Source organism: Plodia interpunctella, chromosome 16, assembly GCF_027563975.2.
Source record: "Plodia interpunctella isolate USDA-ARS_2022_Savannah chromosome 16, ilPloInte3.2, whole genome shotgun sequence".
NCBI classification, from domain to species: Eukaryota; Metazoa; Arthropoda; class Insecta; order Lepidoptera; family Pyralidae; genus Plodia; species Plodia interpunctella.
The window spans coordinates 6,041,670-6,068,299 of NC_071309.1; the positions used below are offsets into that span (position 1 = coordinate 6,041,670).

At 32.6% G+C, this 26,630-nt stretch overlaps 1 protein-coding gene across 2 annotated transcripts; it reads left to right on the plus strand.

Annotated features, from left to right (window-relative positions):
- The first annotated feature begins 1,241 nt into the window (after positions 1 to 1,241).
- On the plus strand, positions 1,242 to 26,562 carry LOC128676812 (pyrokinin-1 receptor-like). Of its 2 annotated transcripts, none has more exons than XM_053757180.2 (5): positions 1,242 to 1,454; positions 20,447 to 21,348; positions 21,924 to 22,144; positions 22,900 to 23,011; positions 23,174 to 26,562. In XM_053757180.2, exons 2-5 carry the CDS (start codon positions 20,553 to 20,555, stop codon positions 23,467 to 23,469), a joined length of 1,425 nt encoding a protein of 474 aa, XP_053613155.1. In that variant the 5' UTR covers positions 1,242 to 1,454; positions 20,447 to 20,552; the 3' UTR covers positions 23,470 to 26,562. The 2 variants fall into 2 exon arrangements, with proteins under 2 accessions (XP_053613155.1, XP_053613156.1); XM_053757181.1 differs by lacking the exon at positions 1,242 to 1,454 and adding an exon at positions 5,744 to 5,839.
- The last annotated feature ends 68 nt before the right edge of the window (positions 26,563 to 26,630 follow it).

The window sequence follows — 26,630 nt, forward strand, 5'->3', positions numbered from 1 at the left end:
CAATTTTTAAGATTAAATATATAACTCATGTTTTATTTTATTTTCATACTTGTCATCAAGTTTTACTTTTAATGATGGATATAGAATCGAAAAAATCACTGCTCAATATAATAACAAAAACATTATTTTTGCATGCATCCATTTTATCAACTATTTGCTATTCATTTGATGCTGCTGCAATTTAATAAATAGCCCAATTTTCTTTAAATGAATAAAAATAATTAATCCAATTTTCCTATTTGGATCTTTTAAGTATTGAATACGGGTTTTAAAATTATATTTATTATAAAACTAGCTTTTGCCCGCGGAACCACCAGCGTTTATTTCGTGCGTCCACTCGTAGATTATTATAGTAATCTTGGGTTCTCGGCAATGTATCGTGGTGAAACCTATATACTTACTAGATTTTAAGTTAGACCATACTCTATTGCAGTTTTGATAAATAAAGCATTAATTAATTAGGTATTACTTAGCTATCCTATCACAAAAAGACTAAAGATGAAACTAATGTTTGTTCAGGTTTCTAAAAATATTTTTGTTCTGTTGTTTAAGTGTCGAGAATACTTATTTTGCTGAAACGATGTCGATTAGAAATATCTCAGAAGGGAAAAGCTCGTTGTCATCAGTTTTCCCGCTTCTTCGCATTAGCTTTCCCTTTTAAACAAGACAGGGGATGAGAACCGTGTATAGATATGACAAGTTTTTTACTAAATATCATTTATTGCCACAAGTTTTTATTGTTGTCAGAGAGATCTTGTTGAATGCGACGCGTTTACAAAAAAACATTTCCATATTGAAAAAAGGTGGAGGAGTTCATTGGATGGAATCCTGTGTGCACCATTAGGTCATGCTTATGATAATAATGTATGTACATTGTCATGGAAACTGATGCGACGTGGGAAATTTCAAGTCTGTAAGACAAATGGAAGTAGATTAAATTTAACTTGTAAGATTAGTACAGGCAGACAAACATCGAGCAGATGAAACTAAATAAAAGCTTGTAAAAAAAGCTCAGAATGTACATTAAGAAAATTATCGAATATATATCCGATTCGACATCACTTGACAGACTTAGTGCCGAAAAATAAAAGAGCCGACCCCATCTAACTTTGGAAAGAGCAAAGAACAACACCAATTAAATTATAAAGTTAGTTACAACTGTCGATCTACTTCAATCACGCTTATAATTTTCTGAAAAACCTTATTTTCTGCACGTTAGAATTAGTAAACAGTAAACGCAATACCTAACTGCGGCAGTCGGAGAGATGTGCTCCCGTTGTAAGCACGTATCTATTACGTGAAGTGCACGCGCCTCACTTACGTACGACTGTGATGCGTTTGAACACTTATGTTGAATGAAACATTTGTTTTAAAATAACGTCAGTGTCCCAAATTAAAAACTAAGACGATGTGGAATAAAAATATGTGATTTTTATAAACAATCCGCGAGTAAGGTGAGTTTATTTATTTTAAACTTAGGCACCTAATCACAATTTATGCAAATTTTTCATGTAAGCATTGTTCTGTGGAATTTTTTCTTTAGTTTTTGACAATGTCATATTTTATTATAATAATGGAGTTAAATAGTTTTGCGTTTGTAGGTAAGTACAAAGTTTTGTTAATTTTTAGATTTTAAGAAATACCATTATTGTATTTCGCTTCTTAACTGTAAAATCTAAATATTTACCTAAACAAGAAATACTTCTAGTTATAAGTATATCACACTTAAATCTTCTTCAAAATAAAAACACCAACTCGAGAACTATCTTCATCTTTCTTACGAAACAAAAGTACTTAGATAGATGTTGTTTTCAAAGTTGTTTGGGTAAAATATTTGGATAACAATACCGAGGTTTCTAACTTTTGTTTAGATACATACAATATAAGGTACGGTATCTAAAGGTCATAAAAATAGTCACTTACCACAATCGTATTTCCATAATACTTTTAGAGCAAGATAAACAGAACTCCACGATATCGAGACATCGATCGAATATCGATATGATACGATAAAATACAAATAAATGAGTAAGGTTAACTGTTTTATATATTTGTATGGTTTTAACCACTTCATTCCGCACCTGATATCGGTGGTCAAAGTGGAACAAGGGAAATTATCGGTTTTTCTACAGATCCTCTTATTATTTACCGCGAAAGTGTTGTTCTAAGTAAGGATATTCGTTACTAACGAAGTAAAATTTATTACTAATTTTAAACTTACTCATTTCATTATTAAGCTTAACTTTAAGGGTAGGTACGTGCGCGTACGTTAAATACACGCCAAAAATATAAACTGTAACAGCACATAAACATCTACTTATCCCGAAATTCCTACATGAGCGAGCCCATGACCTATAATAATCTACCATTACAACACAATCGCTCCATTTTTCCTTTCGTGTGTGATGAATTCAACTGCTGATGAGTTGCATGATTAATCATAAATTTACATTTATGAATAAAGCTAGTTGATTTGGACATTTACCTAATTAACATTTTAGTAATGTAGGTATGCATTTTTTTCAACGTGTCCGTGTAGCATCTCTAAAACGGAAAAACCAATTTTGACGTTGTGTTTTTTCGTTTAAAATTTTTTTAGCCTCATGGCTAAGAACATTTCATGTCGAACCTTTAATTTGGCTTCTTCCAAATTAAATACTTATTATGAGAAGTCCTACGCCAGTATGTAGTGAACAAGAGACTGGCACACATGAATTATGTGTGCTAGTCTCTTATGACATGTCCACAAGAATTATGCAATTGGCTCATTCTCAATTATTCAAATCAGAAGTTTTTTATACAAATGTCGAAAAGAATTTTTTTTATGGAGCTTGTATTACAATACGTGGTATGATGTCACGAGCCCAAAAAGCACATCTCATTATTATCGTAGAAAATAAAGTATACCTAGTATACTTTAATGAGTGAATCACGTAATCAATAAAACTGATCAATTAAAGTGACATTTAATTATTGTATTTGGGTATTAAATACTTATCCGAATTAATAAATGCGAAAGTAAGTTTGTTTGTTACCTCTTCACGTCGTTGAGTAGATAGACCTACTCAACTGATCTTCTTATTTTTTTTTACAAATAATAAGGAGAAGGATATACGAGGTACCTTCTATCCTGGAAAAATAACTGTTTCCATGGGAATTTCACGCGCAAAAAAGACGGTATGTCATTTTTATTTCTTTTTTCTTGATCTATGTATTTCATTTCTTACTCAGTCAACTAGCCAATTTATAAACGCCGAAAACTGTACGAAATGGTGAAGAAAAACAAGGAAAACGGGACATGGGTCCGGAAATCAGCAGAGAGAATATTAGAAAATATATTAATTGCATGACTGACAATTATTAATGCCACACAAAATAAATAAGGGGAAAAGAACGTAAGAAAAATTAAGATAAGGTGAGGAAATTTATTATACGACAACGAAATGGAAATAACTAGTCAAGTGCGTGTCGGACCACCCGCAGTGTCAGGGTTTCGAAGATATGTTCTACACATACACTAATCTAGATGTTACGGCTAAACCCCTCCCGTTGGTAGGTTGGTGCAGCCGGAACAATAACAGTTCAACCTAGATGAGCTGTCTACACCTAGGTGTCAACATTTCTCTCTTCAGGTACCTCAAATTTTTTTCTCCAATTGTCTTGCTTGATTAGGTATATATTCTGCTAAAAACAGTTTTCTAGTACTAGTAGTCTCGGAGCTAAGCGGATGATGGTCGGACGCTCAGACATGACAAGACTTAAGGATTTCTTGTTAACATCGGAACCCTAAAAAGAAAAGTCGAAACTAGGACAGGTTGAAGAAAGCCAATAATGGAATATGGCGGTAGTCCGACATGGAACGTCACCGACAAAAACAAAGTCCAATAAATATTGTTACTTGTTGTTTTCTGTAGAGCCTGTTTTTAAAATTGCTTCCGTGCCTGCCTAGAAACGATAGCAAAACATAGAATGAACCAACTGGTTCTCCTCTCACGCTGATCGTTAAAATCAATCAAAGGAAAGGGCTATTAATTCGAGATTATTGAATCTGTCACTATTTAAAAACGTCAATTCCACCAATAAGCCAGATGTCATATAAATAATCGTTTATCTAATAGTGTGAAGAGGTTGTATCCTTGCTGTGTACCAAATATCAACAATATTCACCCAACATTTCTCTAAATTTCCTTTTACATTTTTCTATTATTTAAATCAGTATGTTATTAATGTTTTTATTTTTATTGCTTTTCCTAATTGTTTATTACAGCTTTGTTTAGCTTTTAAACTCATTTACACAGGGTGGTTTTCACCCTAACTCAGGCAACATTTATTTTTGTACCTTTTTTTGTTATACATGTACTATTGTAACATAGCTATTAAGATACTTGAATAAAGTTTTTTTTTAACATATACTCAAAACTACATACAGACTTCATATATTTTTTACAACACAGTAATTAACTTAACCGAGTTTCTAATTCTTAAACTTTTTAATGTAATGTAATGGCTGAATAATGGTGTACGAGACAGGTTTCTTGCACACCTCATTAAATCAAATAAATATCATCAAAATTAAACCATATAAGCATCAGCTCGTGCATGAAGACAAGGACAAAACATACTATTTCCACGGGTGAAGATATGTTTCAAAATTGAATACACTCGGATAAACATAGTTACATCATATATTGCAAGACAAATAGATGCTTTTAGCATTAAGTTCGCCATTTATATATAAGTATGTAGGTATTTACTACACTTCACACGATTGTAAGTATAAAACTCGTCTGTCTGTGCAAATTTCTTCTTTTAGGTTGCATGCAGTCTGTTAGGTTAGGTTGCATGTTATCTGCAGGTTTGATGCAGGTTCCACTGTAATTTAGGCAATTTATTCACGAAGGTGTATAGACTTCGCGGAAAGCTGGTCCGGGTCGCTAGTTGAACGATAAAATATTATAAAGCTCGTAAAACATATTAGCCTATTATAACTATGAAAAACTTGGTGAATATCCTATGATACTTAATTTCAATACAGCCGCGCGCGTGTCCCGTACAAGTCGTTTTGTTTTTACAGAAATCGTGAATAGTAGGCAGGGGAACCTGTCTATCAATATGTCCATCATGTGTTTAAAATATTTCGTTTTTCCCAGTAATTGTTTGTAAAACGATGACTATTTCCAATGGAATGTAAGTCATTTCGTGAACAAAATAAAATTGCTGCGGAGGAGTCGCCTTTACCTAGCAATGTCAAATTAATGTCACATGAAAACAAATTCTTCATATCGAGTGTAATGCTGGTTTCAGATTGTATTCGCTTTTACTTTTACGACTACCATCATTAGTATTCAAAAATGAGACCTTACTATTAATTATTCCAGATTATTCCCGTCTCCCATATCACTACCGTCTTAACCACTAGACCGACACCGCTTCTAACGAAAACTAATGAAACAGAGAAAACTTCATTAAAGCATCAGTCACTTGGCCCAGATTTAATGTGGAGAGACAGCCGAGATGTGTATTATCCGCTCAGTGGAGTGCTCCTCGTGTCCTCTCCACATAGGCGCGAAAATGAAAAGCTTTATACAATATTTCATTACGTTTCTAATCACATAATTGCCACTGACATATACTATTATACGAGTATCTTTGAAAAAAGTGAAGTTACTTTATGATGTATTCTCCTGTACTTTGAATGTTTTGTGCTACCAGGATATTTAAAGTTTGCACGAGTCATATTTTTTCACAAATAATGAAAAGGAGATTTGAATGCGAAACAAATACTTCAGTTATCAGTATCCCCGACGAAGTTAGGGACGTAACAGCTGCCACATATCAGGTGAATCGATTGTTGATTATTTATTGGTTTTAGTTTTGTTGTACGTGCAAAATATTTGAAAAGGTCGTGCGTATATTATTGTATTTTTGATTTAATGACAACTATACGATTTTACTATGATTATTCTACGATCGGGACTTAGCTCCCGTGGGAATTTCGGGATAAAAAGCACCCTATGTGTTCTTCTAGTATACTCGTATATTCTACCTGTGTTCCAAAAATCAAAACAATCCGTCCAGTAGATTTTGAGTGACAGAGTAACAAACATATACACATACATCCTCACAAACTTTCGCATTTATAATATTAGTAGAATTTGATGCTTACTTCACTAACGTCTAAATTATTTAATTCTAATTTATACATGTATGCTGAAAAGATTTTCTTTAATGCCTTACCTATGAACTTATGAATCAGATTTTGAAAATTACTATCAAATGTGTTATCAGAAAAGCTCATTTTGATATTAAAATATTCCAATATCGTATAGTTTAGTTTTGTAAAAAAGAATATTTAAAGTAATCTTTTTTAAAATATTATAAGGACATAACTTATGCACATATTAAAGCAGCGACTACGAATCGCAGCTGCTACGCCGTGCTACGCTGTTCTACGGCGTAGCACGGCGATCGTAGACCGAAACGCAGCCTACGCGGAAGTGCCAAATTATATGGACGGGCACATCACATTGTGAAAAAAACCCACACAAAGAGTTCTTTATTATACAACAATTACATAAGATAGGTTGAGGCGAAAACTTCCAATCGGGCGGGCCGCATGCCTTGCATGTGTAGATATGTATAGACAGAATAGCCAAGAACTTTTTGGAATAATCAAATTAGGTAAGTAATAATTAATAAATTTGGATATTTAAGTAGCCAAATTAACTCTAAAAATCGTGACGTCATAATACATTACGGTCATACAAGCTCCATATATATACATATTAGTAAAAAGCATCTGATTTGACTAGTTGAAAAGTAGCCAATTACTTTAAAAACTTAGTTCAAAGTCATGAAAATTCATGCACATTCACACATAGACCGACCAATCTTAAAAAATACTTAGCTTAAGGCAGCAGCTAGCAAACATACCAGCAATGCCCTTAAGCTATTTTTGAAATATCCAAGAACAAAATTATTCAACTTTCCTATATATCAGTGATGTTTTATACCCTTCTAAAATATTTAAATAAAAAAAATCTTTCATAAATAATTTTAAAGCAGTGTTTAGTTAGATTAAAAAATTTTTCAATATTAAAATAATAACAAAAAATAATAACAATTAAAACACCAGTATTTCGGTGTCGGTACTATGACCCATACTATCAGTGGTTCAGGATCTAGTGAGAGAGGAGACTCTTAATACAATCTGATGACTTTTTCTAAATTAGGAATGAAAATATATAACTTTTGATCGCGGTTTTATATGCGAGAGAATTACATTTTCGAAGAATTTATATTAATTTTCTAGATAAAATCCGACATTTTCTGAAGATTGACATATAACGTACACGCTGGTTAGGAGTTTATCCATTGTAAACCATCACGTAATTTTAGAAGTTATAGTTAAGGTGACATATAATTTTATTATTTTGCTATGTGTGCTATTAACAAAGCAGACCTTGTTTATAAACCAAAAATAAAATATTTTATACGTGTAATTGTTTTTCGCTGCCGATAGCAGTATATTTATATTTTTTGCTAATACCCACATACCTACTCGATACAAGGTGCAACTAAGTGCCTACAAACTTGAGTTAATGAATATTCCTAACAATGCCGAATAAACAATATGGTGAAATACCAAATCGTAAAAAATCGCGGTTTTAAATGAAGGTCGTCTTTACGGCAATGATGTAATTTTTCTTAACATATCTCACTGTAAAACTAGCTGTGCTCCGCGAATTTTCTCACCTGGGAATCTGCCTATGTTATCACACGAATACATTTTTCATCTTTCATACTTGTAGTTGTTTATTTGAAGCTTGTTTACTGATTGCTGATGCATTTTTATTATGAGTAGGTACTGTTTGAAAGAAAATTTTAATAAATATTTCATACCAAACGAAACCAAAATCGAATTTGGAGTTCATATCCGAATTCTAGAACATCAATTTAAATAAAAAATCGCAAGTTTTGTGAATAATAAACAGCCAGTGTATTAAAAAAATGCATTTATTAGATGTTATTATGCAAAAAAGCGCGTAAAAAGCGTTGTTAATCCACGCTGGAGACCATATTTATTTCAAATTTAAAAATCGTTAACTAAAATTACATCTGCCGCTCTATTGAAACACTATATTATTTTATTATATACTAGATTTTGCCCAAAATTTCGTATTTGAGTAAAAATCCGTTTCCCGTGGGCATTTCGTGAAATCTTTTCTTAGTGCTCCCCTACACTGTCCTAGGAACCTACACACCAAATTTCAGCTTTCTACGCCTAGTAGTTTCCGCTGTACGTTGTCAGTCAGTCAGTCACTCAGTAATGGAAAATATTTTACATGATTCCCTTTCTTATTTTCTAAATGAAAATTTATAATCGATACTCATCTGTTTCTGCCTCATGTGGCGGCAATTAATTCCTTGAACCCTGATTATCAAACAAACTTTCCAGCTTTTATTATATTAGATTCTTGAATCTATTTTTGCCACATTTCGGTTACATTTTGTACAATCTAAGTTAATATGTCACAAATGTTGTCGATATACAAAAAGTAACTAGAATAGTGCTAACTGTGGTGTGTAGAATAATTTTAACTTACTGTGCAATATCGTGTTTCAACAAAAGCGATTCAGCATTTGTCATCTATTAAAAATTAAAAATACTATCTGCTTGCAATGAAGCAATTAATTTATATTTAAAAGTAAAGGAAATAATTAAGCGGTGATGCCCCAATGGGTAAGACCGTTCTGCTGTGGTCAAAAGATCCCATGTTCAAATCCTACTACGACCACCAGTTGCATCCGGTAAAGGAAATCATCGTGAGGAAACCAGCACTGCGGATAGTTCAGTTCACTGGTGTGTATGCGACTACTTACCACTACATGGCCCTAGTTAGTCGTAAAAGTCATGTGAGATGCCTTTAGGCGACTGTAATAACACACTCTATATGAATGAATTGAAATAATATATGTGCTTAATGTCGTGCTCGTTTAAACGGTTTTATTTAGCTCGCCTAATGAAGTATTTATTTATATAGGTCTTAGTAACTGAAATCTATCCTCCTTCCTGTTGATAAAGACCCTCCATAAATATTTTTATTTAATTTCTTCTATGTACAGACATAGTCTACTTCCAGTTTTACTATATATATATAGAAGAAACGAGACAGAGCACTAACATCTTTTTCCCTCATCACGTGCCTGGTCCGATCTGTCACTTGGATTAGCCGGATTGGGCCGGGAACTATGGAAATTTTCTATTCCATGTAGTTTTCGTTCATCCGTCTTATATATACGTTTCTTGGTTTTTGTCCGTTAACTACACATGTGCGAATCATATATTTATTTACTTATATATGAAAATATTACCAAAATATTCGATCGTAAATCAAATGTCATCAAAAGATTTTATATATGCGCCAAGTCTGGCACCATTTGCCGTCAAAAGTTATGAGACGCCATACGCCACATCGATGTTTTATATCTACGTAAATTATCTATTTCATTTCCCTGATAATAAGAAGATGAAAAATAAAATATTTCTACTTCTTATCGAGTGAAGTGATACGATCTCTGTTGCCTAATAGGAATTATGCCGGACAGCTACATTCGGGTACTCAAGTTCGATTACAGATCACGACAAGAAGGAAAAATATCTGTTTGGTTTTTTTAGATTGACCTGAGTTTTGGATGTTTATCATAATATATACGTAAGTTATGAAATATATTTTATAAACTTTGATGTTACATATTAATTTAGTATGTTTTTCGGTAAAACTAGTGTCAAGGTTTATTTAAGTCTAAGAGAGGATGCCACCTGATGATAAACTTCCGCATCGAGGGTTTCACTATAACATAGTATGTATATAATGCAGGTGAAAAATAACCTTTTGACCTAAAAACCGCGAGATGCCATTTGAAAAGCAATTACTCTTTATTGACCATAAACTATAAACCGAATGTCTGGAAGACAGAGGAAGACAAGACCCCCGTCGCTACTCCATGTGTTCTACAGAATAATAAAATGATTCTGTAACTTTACAGAACAAAAAAAAATATATTTACTTACTTAAAAAGACACCAAAGTAAAAATTTCCTTTTAAAATAAATATATAATAGAATTAATGTATTTTAAATCTGGCGCATCTCGTTTCGGAGGCCATTATTTACTTTGGGGTCACTGAGACTGAGATTTGTAGATGTCTTACAATAAAATATATACAGTCGATCGCACTTCTTGTTAAACTGCATAGACATTTATGTGGCGGCAATAGTAGGTAAATAATGTATGCTGATGTGTGGTCGAATGTACAAAATTTTATTTATTACTCTTTAGAAACTTGAATTTTGCCCAAAAATAGTTCTTTAAATATTACTAAGTATCTAATTAATTAAAAAACTACATTTTCTAAATCATAAACCAGCAAATCGCAACTAAATTTTCATTTAATATTACATATTATACAGTCTCGACTAAAGGTCTCCCTAGTTCATAAGTCAGGACAAAGTTTATAAGTACTGAAATATAATTTAAATATGTAACGTTTACATAATAAACAGTTCTTTCTTGCTTTTGTTGTTTACATAGATTGTGTACATACTATGTTAGGGCCTAGCAGCCGGTCTCTGTAGGTTACACTAGGTTGGTAAGGTCAGTCCTATGGCAAAACTTTAGGGCTTATTTCGCTGGACTTCACGACTCTTCAGCCATTTCATTAAATGAAAAGATTTCTTTTACCTATATAATATTAGCTTTACCTAACTATATACTTCTTAAATACCTAATCAATACCAGTTCGACATTCCTACATTACGAATAAACCCAAGTACACAGAAAGAAAATTAGTCAACATCTGTTTACTACGCGCGAATTAATACGGGGCGGAAGTTGGAAGCGGCTGTGGATTTCCACTTGCTAACTAATTAATGACAAACTAGAGCAGTACTAGTGTATTACAAAGACAATCCAAGTTATCCGATCCAATCGAATCCATTTGTCGTTAGATCTACTTCAACTTAACAAGTGTCAAAATGTTGAAAAATATGATCTTAAACTGTAGGCTAACTCCACGGACCATTAATAGACAAAAAAAAGTGTGCCAGAGTCAGCGTTGTCAAAGATCCCGATTTTTTAACGACTCTAAAATTAAATGTCCCGCGCGACGCGGACAACGTACACACTCTTTACAGAAAAACAATAATAAAAGAGCGTAAATTTATTCATATATCGTAAATCTAAACACGGGTCTGCCACATTATCACAAAAGGCAGCAGCTCAGTTTAAAATGCCTCAGTTTAAAATCGCGAGAAGATGCGACGATGATCGATACTTATCGAGCAGCTTGACATGTGTTCGACTGTACCTATTCATTATGCATGAATAGGTACAGACAAAATTAAATGTGATAGCTAACGAGTGTGTTAGCTACGATAGTTAGTTTCATCTCTCAATAATACCTACTTAGTTTACACTTAACCACTGTGCTTATTACATGCAGCCAACACCGGATTTAGCAAAAGGCCTCAAATGCAAGTCGTGCATAAAAATAAAATCGTGCTATGTTGGGTATTACAGATAATATACCAAGCTGACATTACAGATAATATACCAAGTGGACATTTAGTTTTACAGCAGCGCTGATAACGTTAGTAATGTAGCCTTAATAGCTCAGCGCTACATAGTCGTTTCCTGCTGTCGTGTCGTGTCGTGTCGTGTAAGTATGCTGAGCTGTTTAAATCTATGCAACGGATTTTGATGCAGGTTGTTTTAATAGATAGTGTGATTCCTGAGGAAGGTACAATATATTATTGTTTTACCCGAGCGAAGCCGGGAAGGACCACTAGTATATACTAATCTTTGCACCTATTAGAGATTGTGATGAAAACTCGATCAACCCTTTTTATGGAATTAGTAGGTACTCCGTACAACGAAATACTAAATCCATGACCCTTTCATATACACTGAACGAGACACAAAATAAATTGATTAGGGAATATCACTGCGACATTGACAATGACTTCCAAAGCATGACAAATATAATTGATTTAGTAAATGGTGGTCTGTATTGGTTGGTACCTAATGCCATTTTTGTATAATACGCAATAGGTTGAAGATTCTCACATAAAAATGGTTTTTTAGTTAATATAACCAAGGACAGAAGAAGCTCCATTTCTAATATTTCATTTGACCGAGCTAAATTCCTCGCAATCAATTCGTAAAAGTGTCGCATGATACATGATATTAAGACGGACATGATATTATTCACTTCCCTTTTTAATTTTATGAATCCATCAAAGTAAACGATGTTTTTATTAAAGTACAAGAATTAATATTATTATGACAAGTGTCAACGCGACATTCCCTGAGGTGTGTGTCTGACACGCATGTTATTTACTTATAAATATGGAAAACTTATTACTTATATTTGTCATCATGAAATTTGGGATATTCATTATAAATGCTAAAAAATATCATGTAGCAATTAATTACAAAAACAAACACGTGTTTTACAAACTAAGTTTTTTTATAATGATCTTAATTGCCCAATGCAACCAAGCAAATGCGAATTATAATGACTTTAAAAAATGTCAAGTGCATTATTACAATCTGTGGGATTATTAAGAACAGCTGAATGGAACAAAACTTGACTGCACCAATGCCATTGCATGGATACTATACATTTAATCACATCAGCAAATCGCACTGGTTTACCGCTATTAGTAAACATATAAATATTAATTATTTCAATGCAATACTGGGTTTTACCATATAACGCAAATTGATTGTGATACATTGATAGCTATTGATCATGATAATATTACTTACAATATTAGATACATATTGGTTACCTACCCAAATCTCATCAGATCATAATATACTTTAGCATTTTTAAAACATGCTTTTGTTATGTCGTATTGTTTGTATTATAGTTGCAAAGCAAAATGCCAAAATAAATCAAATGTTTAGCCGATAAAATGATTGACTTGCTTGTAGGTATATAAATTTAGGTAACTATTTATCACGAGATCATTGTCTCTATAACCTAATGACACTAATAAGACCTATCACGCAACAGGAAAGTGTTTTTAAGTAATAAACCTTTTTGAAAGAAAATTTATTCACAACAAGACGAATTGTATAGATGTAAGTAATACTAATGTTATTTCTAACATGTGTAAAAACATTTTATTTTCATATTATATAAATCAAATCGGTAGAATTTGCTGAAAGCAGCATAAAAAATCGATACTTACTACTTTTTTCTTCAGACTGACAGATAGATGCGATGGAAAGATTGTTATTAGCATATTGTGGAAGACGAATGTGAAAGACTTTGATCAATTGATGATGATTTAAATTCTAATATCTAAATACTAGTTGCAGCCCGCGCGCGCTGTTACCAGTTACTTATTTTTCTACCAGTCAATCAAAAGGTGATGAAGAGATAAAAGATTAAAGTAAATCAATTAATGTGTAAAGTATCTAAAGTAAATATAATTATGTATTTCATATAAAGGTCATAAACGTATGTATATCGAAAAGCCTCAGTAAAAAATGATTTTCCGTGGAATTGTCTACCGATGTTATCGAAGTCGTGAAAATAAATAGTATGATAAATGAGTACATAACAGACCCACAGCTATGCATAGAAGGGTGAAATATGGGACGTTTTTCGTGGGGTGAATTGGGGATAACTGATGTCGACGTTATTTCGAAACAAAATAAGTTTTTATACAAAAAATATTTTAGGCGACACCTTTTATTGTCTGTCGTAAGAGATCATATTTCATTCAACAAAAAGAAAATCATGTCCGTGCAACCGTTGTTGAGGAGTTCCCTCATTTGGAGCAGATTGTGAGTGAACCATCATATAATACATATTACAATAAATCATTGTAATCTAAACATACATAATACTTCAGTGTTTTAATGTAGCTCCGAAGGCCCATCATTCTGTTTCCAACCACAACTATCCCTCACCAGTTTTTGCCATCCCTTATTGAAAACCGACAGTTTGTCAGACCATCGCACCCTCGGCTCGCCTTGCGATTCTTTGCCCGCAGTCGGGACAGTAGTCACTCTTTCCAGCGCTCATTTCCAGACTCATGGCCCGTTTAATCCCACTTCAGTTTCGCAGACTTCCTACCGACGTCAATTATTTGCATGATATAGAGTAGGATGATATTTCTGACGCGGTGTGTCCCTTTATACCTAATATGCTACGCTCCATGGCTCTTTAACCATGGTGTCCAAAATAAACATGGTTAACTTCATATTTACTTACGTTCATAGATACAATAAATCCTTTTACAAATATATTATCCTCACACTTTGAAATCTTCCTCGCATGAAAACTTTGGCATTTGTAATACCTACATTATAACGATGCAGTAAACAACATGTTAATTCAAATTAGAGTCATGCCCCATAGCTGAAGCAGCACGTTGTAGCTCCGTTGTTTTGTATAAGTTTTGACACAGACGTGCGTTGACGTACGTCGAACCTGCGTTATCTGTCGACTGACATTGAAATGTCGGAGCGCGAAATGGGGCGTGGCTTACCCGATCCTGTGAGGCGAGAGTGAGACTTTCAATGAATTCGAATAGCTTAATGTAAACTGTATGGTATATAATTAATCATGGTTTGTTAACTGTCAAATAATACTTTTAACATTTAGTCTCGCTATTGTCCTATCATAATGGTATTTGTACAATACAAGCTAAATAAATTTTCATATATACCTAATAATAGAAATTACTAATGTACAAGTCATTACTCCATCACCAATAATTTGAATAGCACGGACTTGTAAAGCTCTAATCGTTCATTCAAATATATAAATAATTGTCAGGTCAGTATGAACATTCTGTGAATATATATTTTTTTAATTTGCTATCAGCGTGCTGCGAAGAGGTGTTGTAATGGTTAAGACGTGGATCGAACGGTCCCAAGATCATATATATATATATTACTCGTACCACATAAGTTTGTATATCAATCTAACTCTTGTAGTTCATTCATTGTTCATCATCGACCACCATTTGCTTCCTGAATGCCTGCACACTGATTGATTATTAACTTGTGTGTCAAATGTGGAAGGCAATGGCAAACCACTCTATAATAGTGCCAAAAAAGTTGTTATATGTATTTCATTCCACGTAATGACCACGGCTCTCAGCCATCAGGAATACGACTATGAAGAAAAAGATCAGTGTGTTTATAATATTCCTACACTCTCTCTCTTTCTGAGAGTTGTCAGTTTCTTCCTCAGCCGTTGAGCGTCGACACCCAGGGTCCCGTACAACATTACTAACTCCTTCTAGCAGGCGAACTTTTTTATAGTTTTATTTATTGCTTTATGGCACAAAAATATTTCATAATATTACAATAGACGAACTTAAAAGCATTACAAATAATGTTCAATTTATTAACGTGGTCCATACAATAAATTTACAAGTGTAATGGTAAAAAGAAACCCAACATAATTATTTCAACATCCATGTGTAAGCAACTCTTAATGGGGTTGCTGTTACTCATAAAAAGTTACACTAGTAAATAAGTTGAAATGTCACTAATTTTACTAATTACTTATACATACCATAATTAACTATATACAACCAATAATAGTAAAACATTAAATAAATTACATCGCGCTAACAGTAGAGGAGACAGGGTTATTTTAATAAATGGTCGGTACAAAATTTCAAGAACTAGGAATACTTAGTGAATGAGGTACATAATATATTTGAACGGAAACAAGAATCTTAAAAAGACAGTTAAAGTGGCAGTAGTCATGCCTATTAAGTATAATAAGAAACCTGCTCATTACATCACATGCATGCGAGGAGTAGATTGCTACCCACAATAATTGTAGGAGTGCACAATATTATTTACAACCTAGTACAAAACAGGAAAAATACAGTTACGACCATTGCACATATCAAGATAAAGGCTACACTCAGCTCTGGGTGTATCAATTTTATACATTTAATAGATCTATCTTTTTTAGGTTGCCTACAAAAAATCTGACATCTATTAATTAACTGATAACTATTGGCTGAATCCAGAGAAAAAGTACATAGTTCGGGTACCCGATAACTAAGTACAATCGGTCGCCGTATTTGCCTGAAAGCCTGCCGACATAAAATGTGCATAAGGCTACCATTGCACATTTTTTCCGCATGCATGCGATGCGATGTCAATATCACATGGAGTAAGATTAATCATCTATAACAGTACAAAAACTGGTTTTCTATACTACCGCAATTTATGAAATTAAGCATTTATATAATGGCACACACAGTCATTAAATATAGAATATAATGTTATTTTATACTACTACCTAGTTGCTGCTTTAAATTGTCATAAATATGTGAAGCTGTAAATGTTATTCTTAACACAACAATAAGTCAGATAAGCTGAAATTCTTCAGCTCTTCAACAAAATTTATTTTTCGTGAAACTTTTACACAACACGCGAGTTGAAATATATTTACGGGTCTCAGTTTGATACAACTCTTACACATGATTAGAACTGACAAAGAAGTTTATGTATCAGCTACTTAGATCAAAGATCAACTATGTGGGATACAAGTCCAATCAGGGATTCGGTTTATAAAACAGTGAAAATGAGTTATGTTACACATTTGAAATAAGTACCTATATATATGTAAAAATAGTAAATCGAAAAATAAATTATACAATTCCGTTATGTAAATGCATTTAACTTCGATATAACTAATTTGAACCCTGTTTGATTTAAACGATTGAATTCGAAATAAACACGAATATCAAAACACAGTTATTTATCAATTCTTTACCGGTGCATACATTTCTTATATAATTTATAATATCTTAAGGAAAATAATTGTTTGACCTTCACTTGCCTAGATGTCTTGTTAAGTGCTCATGTTGAGTGGTGAATAGTGAATGAATTAAGATAAACTACGCCATAATACTACTAAATATTATCAAAAATTAAATGTCACTTCAATCAGGCTCATTCATCCCAATTCAATGTGTTTACGTGACTTTGTTACAAATTTCCTATGATTATTCCTGGGGATATATGATTATTAATCTTCAATGTTGTAAAACATGAATATCAATTTTAGAGAGATTTAAAGAGAGAACAAAACTTTCAGATCGATTGGAACTCGGGAGTATTTCAATGGAAAAGTGGAGGCACAGGTGGAGCATATCGCTTGTTTGAAATCTGTTCACACAAACAAATAACTATATTAAAGTAATATTTCAGGATTATATTTGTTTTCGCGATATACGTGATTTGTAAACATTTTAATATGTATGTATATTGTATACACGGGATAAATAATTATTATGATGTAAATTATATAGAAGTCTATTTTTTTAGATTTTATATAAAAAAATCACAAATGTGCGTGGAAGTGTAAAATTCTTATCCTTATCGATTCCCTCCCAAAATTGCAAAATATGCGGCAAAATGATCACATCTTTTGATCGCATTGACATACAAGTTAATCCCGAGTTTCTCTCTCTCTCTCTCTCTCTCTCTAACTCACATTCCTGAGGAAAATGAGTTTTAAGTCAAGACCCTTATATCCATCTGTGTATTTATCTATCAAGACTTTTGACGGATGAACAGATTTACCTTTTGAGGTAAAGAACCCGAAAACAACTAACTACTTAACTGATTAATTTATCATAAACACCGATGTAACATTTCAATGCCTTCAACACTAACAAATATATACTCATAACAGTATTTGCATTTAAATTTTGTTAAAATTCAATAACGTACCTACACACGAGATGGCTGTCAAATGTGTGTACAAGGTATTGATAAGTTATAATCATCGTAGATAATTAACATATTACCTAGGCAATGAAATGTTTTTTTATAGTATAGCAACACGCATGCGCGTTGGTCCACTGTACTATAGTCGGCAAACGAGCATGCTGGTTGCCTGATGGTAAACAAACACCGGCATTGCCGACTTTTTGAGAAAGCGAGAGACTCATTTATTGAAAGTCCAAATGTGGAAATTATTAGGGAACATTGCTGAGATAATGTTATAATGCTAAGTATCAGAAAACGTGCGGGAAAATGTGCGGAAAAACGCTCCGATGAGAGATATTTATAACGCTATATATTCCTTTATTGCTTCGTACGACATCCTGCCTATAATACAACGTGCATTATCTTCATAGTAACATGGAAAGACTATAATTTTGTCAAGAGCTATTCATACCCATCACGTCCCTGTGAAGCGTTTGTGATAGGACTAAAGTTTCTCTCAGATCTTCTGAGCGATCTTTCTTTCAAGCCGTGGAGTATCGGAGCCCAGGGTTCTCTTTCCTATTTTTCAAGGGGCCAAAGTATTAAGGGGCCAGAGTATTATTATGATATTCAGCATATCGTGCAAAATAAATACCTACATAATAACATGTCGCGGAGACACGAAGCAAGTCGGAAGTTTAAATCCAAAACATTGTAAAACAATAGAAACAGTACATAAATTATACAAATGGTTTGACAAACGAATACAAACTGTTTGTTATTTATTATATAGTATTTAATGTGCTCTGTACCCATCTAATAACTTGATTTCAAAAATCTTCACAAATCCAATTTTCTTCTAAAATACGATAGATTACGATCTAAGCCTTAGACCCTTCATATAAACGTTTAAATATTATCAGTTAAATTAAATTTCTGAAGATTTTTAAAATCAAATTAATAGCTGGGTACATACAGAACTTACCCAATATTATTTAGTTATTTAATGCTTAGATTTTAGAATGCGTAGGCATTAAGTTATATCTATAAAACCAAACTTGTTTTTATTTTTGCCCTTTGACTACTACCCCAAGTTCAGCAAATTGAATAAAATTCAATAACAGTAAAGTAGCCATTTATTAAATTAATTTAATTTTAAGGTTACATACATATATATCTGCTGTATATTTGATAAGTAATTTTCAATACTTATACTTTCCAATCTAGAAATGCCTTAACTCTACCACCACCAGAAAAAAGTCTATTAAAATATATTTACCCTTAAATAAGTATATAATAAATAGAAAAAAAAAATCAGTATAATCAGCCATAATCACTAGTAATCACAACTTTAGCCCCATAGTCCATAGCCTCTTTATATACGCGGTAAAAACACGATCACAAAACTTTCTGATTTCGTTTCTGTTTTTGTTTATTTAATTAGTGTAATGGAATAAAATGATATCAAATTCAGCTTCCCCAATTCATACATACATAATGTGTTTGTCATAAATATGAATTGGAAAATTATTGTAAGTGAATGCTACGAAATGGTAAATGAATGAAAAGGATAAATGAAAACAAACAAGTATAGATCTATTTTTCTAACGACTCTCGCTCTCAGTGTAAAAATTAGAAAAATATTATGACTAAATAATAATATGAAACTTACGCGTTTTCTTTTTATTTTATCCCTGACATATATTTATCTTAGTTTTTGAATACTTCAGACTTTTAAGTACAAGTGAATTTTTGAGCACACAGAGGATTTAGGCTTGATTTAATCTTGACCATTTTATTTATTAATGATTCTGAAACTTCAACGAATATTATAAATGAAGTATAGATTGTTATAAATGAACTAACAATGGCAATAAACATGATGTTCTTACAGTATAAATTGTTATAAGATAAGGTCGCTATAAATCGCAACATTCTCTAAATTTATGCCATCTTTAAAACTACACAAGAGATTATAATGTGTTTTTTTTCATTCCTGAGGAAGGTTTAAGTATATAGTTTGTTATGATTTAACCCAAGCGAAACCGAGACGGGTCGCTGGTAATAATAAATATTCTATGATTTTTTTTGAGTTTCGAAGATCTCTAGCCAGAAAAAACTAAGTAACCGGCGTTTTATATTTAATCATCAAAATCATTGTAAATTATTTTGTAATGAATATTCATTCCTAATTATCGAAACTTCTTCCGTTCTTCGGTATTGATTTACTATGTACCGTATAAAAATAGATTGGACCTAAATTGATTTTTTCAGTAAAGTTAACCCCACGCTAATAAATTATGGCTGGTACTTCTGACACCTCTTGTTTTCGTATGTGTTAATTGCTAACCCTAGTGTCAGATTTTATTCAAGTTGCCTGACGTGATCAATCTGACGTGATGTTTTACGACTACCTACCACGTCTAGGGGCATGTAATCGCATACACACTAGTGAACTTAAACTGTCAAATAGTGTGCAGATTTCCTAACGATGTTTTCCTTCACTGGAACCAAGTGGTGGTATGAAAACTACTAAACTCATATTCCTGGGATCTAGGATCTAGGATAGAACCTAGCATCTTTTGATCACAGGCGGGTGGTCATAACTACTTGACCACCCATGTTTTAAAAACTTCTGACACTGAGGGGTTATTTTAATTCATAATTTACCTTTTTCAGAACTCGCATCATTGTCATCAACAACTGAATGATTGGAGTCAGCAGGTCTGCTTCGACGACGATGAATGACATGATAAATTAGAGTAATTTGAACTTGAGATAAATAATGAATTCACTGGAAGATATGTTACCGACGGCCGCCAACGAGTCCGCCTCGCTGGCGGCATCAGTGGACCCGGCCCAGTTGATAGGACCCCAGCGAGACGAACTATACATTGTCATTCCCGTCACAATCATCTACGTAATGATTTTTGTAACCGGCCTCATTGGAAACATATTCACCTGTTTCGTAATTGTCAAGAATAAAACTATGCACACGGCTACCAACTACTATCTATTCAGCTTGGCTCTGTCTGACTTACTGTTACTATTAAGTGGCATACCACAAGAGGTTTATTATATCTGGTCGAGGTGGCCTTATGTCTTCGGACCTAGCTTCTGTTGGTTGCGCGGACTAGCTTCTGAAACGTCCACTAATGCCAGTGTGCTGACGATTACTTTATTTACTGTCGAGAGATATTTGGCGATATGCCATCCCTTCATGTCACATAGAATGTCAAATCTAACCCGTGCGATTCGACACGTGTGCCTCGTATGGGTAGTGTCTCTTATATTAGCGTTACCGCCGGCACTCCAGCTTGGCATCACATATCAAGATGGAATAGCCCTGTGCTTACAAACACGAGTCATACTAGAACACTCCTTTGAAATATCAACATTTGTCTTTTTCCTCGCTCCAATGATTCTCATCTCGATCCTGTATTCCTTGATCGGACTGCGCCTGAAAAAGGCGAGAAATGAGAAGGAAATGCAGGAACAAGCACTATTCGAATACAGCCGTAACCAGTCAACGACGCGTCGTAACCCACATGCAGCGACCAAAAGAGTGGTGAAAATGTTAGGTAAGGTTGCCTAAATCAGCAATTGAACATTTTTTATATATAATTTATAAAAAAAAACCAACAAAGGTCATGAAAATTTTAATGCCAAGTTTAAACTGAACTTAAAAAAATTCATTCAAAATACATTTCGATATAAAAACTCTAAATACTACAGTCGTTGCAATGAAATTTGTTAATTTGGTGCATGTTGCACCTTGGAAGATCTTATGGTACCCTACATAAGATCTAATATAAGAATAAGGTATTTTATTCCAAAAAAAGTTAAGCTAACCATAAATGTAATGTTGCAAGATGCTATTGGAACGTTCGACTCGACAAAGAAGAAGAACTGTAAATAATAAAACTGTAATTTGACGTTCTGTAGAAATGACCCCGAATATTGATCTGCTCTGCAAACGCTGCTCTAATACTCTGCTGTTGTATTCTAGTCGAAATACTGGACTCGACAAAAGGAAAACCGACAAACCATTTTAGGAGTTCAGTATATTGATCTACAAAGAGGGTCTGGCGAGTATAACAATGTTAGTTTTTTTTATTCCGTACGCTATAAATATTTATTTATTTATTTCTTACAGTGGCAGTTGTAGTTGCCTTTTTCGTCTGCTGGGCACCCTTCCATGCTCAGAGGCTCGTCGCGATCTACGGCACAGATGAGAATAACCAGGCAAAGTCAAAGCTCCTTCTCAAGGTCTACGCCTTCCTGACGTATATCTCTGGAGTCTTCTACTACATGTCCACGTGCATCAATCCTATTTTCTATCATATCATGTCCAACAAATTTAGAGACGCTTTCAAGGTTAGTTTAACAGTTGGCAGAATAATCCATTACCTATAATTAAATATATTTATGCAAATTATTATAGCGTAGAAATTAAATTTCCTTATACACATTTTTATTGACGGAAAACTCTCTTAGACTTCCAGACTTCTACTCAACAAATTTTATATATATTACTAGAAATATGAATTTATTGGATATACTTATTTATTTATTTAAAATTAATAATTTCCTTCATAAAATATATTCATGAACACCCAGTAAAATAAATATAAATGATTATATGAAATATTCTCAGTCACTATAGTAACAAGTTTTCTTACACAATGGAGTATTTTTCATTTAAACAAAAAACACGAATTTCGTTTTCGTGTCCTTGAATTCTACAGCTTAAAAACGTTGTTGAAAATATATATTTAAATTCAAGAAACGTTATAACATTTCAGCAAAAAATATATATGTGGTTGTATGGGAATACCACAGCATACATACATAAAAATACTTGTCGGAGAGTCAGATTGAAAATGACTATACCAGCGCCATCTAGTTTGTAGTTTGTTAGGAAATTTAATTCAAAACACGAATACATCAAACTGAATTGTGACATTTTGTCTTTAGTAGAATGAACATTAGTTGTCAAAGTACTGTTGAACTAAACCATAAATAGTAGATACGCTTCGACAATTTTCGAAAATTAAAAATAATTCATAAAATACTTAGGTAGTTTAGTGTATCCTTCCCCACATTAAATCAATACGTTTTGTGTCTTTCAGGTGACCATCAATCAGTTGTGTTGTAGGAGGCACAGACACGATCCTAAACAATATTCATACACCGCTATTGCTCTAGGTCGCATCCCAAGTTCTTTGATCACTCCTAACTCAGGTATTTATTATGTTAGGATCCATTTCAGCGGAACCTGATATTTAATATAGACAGAACATTGGTGAATTGAATACACGAGATTTTTTTATCTTTTAAATGAATAATGAAAATGAATGTATTATATTTTTCTCTCGATATAATTAACCACAACCATTATTACAGGAAGTATCAGAGTTCAACGAGAAAACAGTAACAGTTTAAAAAATAAACGAAAATATGTAGATGAAGCTAATGGACATGCAGCTCGTGACTCGTGCCATTTGTCTGATGATAACTTACTGATTCGGCAATCTTCAGAAAGTGACAATGAGATCCCCGCCTGCAAGAGAAGGAGATCGGCTACTATGTCGGAAATTTATTCAAAACTAACCAATATTAACGAATGCCAATCAAAACGGCGTTTTGTGTCTACCATTGAAATTACTTCAGTCAAGGAAAATAATAACAAGACAATCTGAAATTAAAAATAGTTATGTAGGTATGTGGTGTTAATACGCAAATAGTGGTAAAAATTGAAATTCGATAATACGTAATTGTTGACAAATAATAAAATTTGTATAATAATTAATAATAAGTAAAATCATAGATCGATACAAAATCCTGAACTTTGCTGGAGGTTGTTTCTTCTGCTAATTAAATTACTTACTATCAGAAATTTTGCAAATATTGATCAGTTGCTTCAACTTTTATGACAAAATTTTGCAGACTTGTACAAATATATATTTTAAAATTTAAATGTTTTTTGTAATGTACGTACGTAAGTATGTCATTGGTATTCAATTATAAAAGGTTGTTGTGTTGAATCTCCGATGTTGAAGTTTGAGTCTAGACTTTATTTAGGCGTAGGTACTTATTGTAAATGGCGAAGGTAAAGTTTAAGCAGATAATATAATTAGCTTAGAGTGGACAGTAATATAAACAGATTTTGAACTCGTTCTTGTGTCCACCTCATTACGACAGGATTTCCACTCGATAAACAAAACGGATCAACTGGTCGGGCAAAATCGAACTAATTGAAGGATTGTTTTAATGAAACCAACTAGTTAAAAAAACTTTGGCAATTTTGTAGCAAAAAAATATGCCGATATTAATTTTCGTATGGAATCTCATTACATTTTCGAATGTTAAATATTTACAATAGTAGTACAAATTTTCTAACATAAAAGTGCATTATAATTTTTCAACAACATCAAGTAAGTATTTTTTTTAAACTTATTTCTGCTCTTTACTCTACTCTTTCCTGTGAGGTTTGAGATTTATCAATTACTTGCTGATCGAACTAAATATATGTACAACCTGATAAATATTTAGCATCGAGCAATAAACACACTCGAAACAAAGAAGTATCGAAATGTAAAAGATTTTTCCTATGGGTAATAGTCATGAATAGCTATAAAAAATAAATTTATTAGAATTATTTATGTAAAACAATTTTAAATTGAATTTCCGACTTTATTTGAAGATAGAATTAACAAGTTACATACGCTGTGTTTAACATTTAATAACAAACACGATTTAGAATACAATTGAGCTATCTTCTGATCGATTTTTGCACAATAATAATTCCTATATGTTATAGAAATGAACAATATGCACTGAACGTGTAGGACTATAGAGTGTGTAATTATTGTTTTACAAGTAAATAAATCAAGTCATAGGTATATTTCATTCAGTAAACATATTTTTTTAATTTTTGGTATATTCTTACTAACACGTCTGTTTCTTATGGATTCTTGTTATTTCCAGAGATTATGGATCTCCATTATTTTAAATTTAAAATTTGTGGTCGAACCAACTGTATTTTTGTTTATTTTAAAAGTTTTATATGGATTTCCAAAAAACACTATTCATCCTTAAATTACTATGTAATTATACGGGTATACTTTTTAATATAAGTTGATAGGTACTGAGTATATGCCATGCCATGTGTTGTTAATTGCCAGTAGAATAGATTAAGGGGGAAAAAATTGGTTCTGTAGCCGTGTAATATTCTTAGACTATAATTAGAGTTAAATGACAGTATTTTTAGTCAATTTCTTCATAGATATATAAATATACAACGTTAATTAATAGATAACTTGTATGTTTTTTCGGTGCTCAAATAAGTAGGTATGGAAATAAGAGTCTGTATTTGCTGATAATGTAAATAGTAACTTTAATATTTCTATTGCCTCTCTCTTAGAGGCAATGTTTTTTTTATCTCATTCGAACGTGTTCCTTCCTGAGCCGATGAGCGTCGGAGCCCAGGGTCCGCTTTCCTACTTTTTCGTCGTACATTATATCTCATGTTAATCCTTCATATTTTCTGAATGAAAGTGAAAACCTCTTTATAAATTGTATAGTTCGGACATATCTAAGCCACATAGTTATGCTTATATGAAGTAACTTCCCAAGTTTGCATTTGATATTATATTTTTTCAGATGTAAAGAAATCGTTTCCTGTTTATTATATATTAGTAATTAGACTGTAGCATATAAAGACTGAACATTTATGTTTATAAGTTGTAAGAAATAATAAGGATTTGATCGAGCTTATTATGGGACTGATTCACTGTTAAATTTTATTTTTTTATCCAAGAACTATATTTTTTTATAATTTTGCATTATTTAAATAAAGTGCCTGTGTAACTTACCTGATCAGAGATTTTTAAGGGGGTACTTTAAAAAAATATATATTATAAAATATAAAAATATAATTTTTTTGAAATATATAATATTTAAAAAATTGTTAATGTAGTATTTTAGTTTTAGTTATTTTGTGTAATTTTGCACCATATAGAAAATATATATAACAATCTTAACTAAAATAAAAATATCTGTGAGACGTACCGAACTAATCACATAGCAGTGTGATTGTCATGGCATCACAATGGCATACTGCGATTGGTTCACGACGTTTCACTTCCAATCGACACGATGTCGCGCTACGCACACATCGTTGATGTAATATTGTTATTACCACGGTGGCCATGGTACAGTCAACAGCACATCAAGTTATATGAACCTCTATGGCGCGGTAATTGCGGCGAGTTTGCAATGAATTTGATGTACTATTGACTGTATCTATCTACTATATGGGAAAGAGAAACTGTCAAACAAAAAAATAATTTTATAATCGGTCTACGCGACTTTTAGTATGTAAACATATCGCGGAGAATTGTACAGTCAGCGTTGAAATAATAGCTAAAATAAGATAATAATAATAGCAGACTGCTAATATAAATATGAATCAAGATTAATAATATATTTTGAGCACCTTTTGTGCTGACACATAGGGATAGGCAGAGAGCAAGAAGCGACTTTGTTTTATACTAGGTATGTAATGATTTTTCAGATAATTTTTACTAGACGCTTATATCATTTTGACGCTGACAGTACCTCTTCCTTTTTTTAAGTTTTTTAAAATGATCGTTGTTTACTGCTGAGATAATTTGTACTTACTTGTTAAATTAATTGTGAATCTGAATACCGATCTGAATCCGGTAACTGATGTAAGTATGTATAAATGAAATAGACCTGGTTTGTTATGTAATAAATGAAAATGTTACGTCCGAATTGTTTATTATTCGTGTAATCTTCCTTTAAGATAAAATTCAAAATAGACTAAACGGGATTGTTG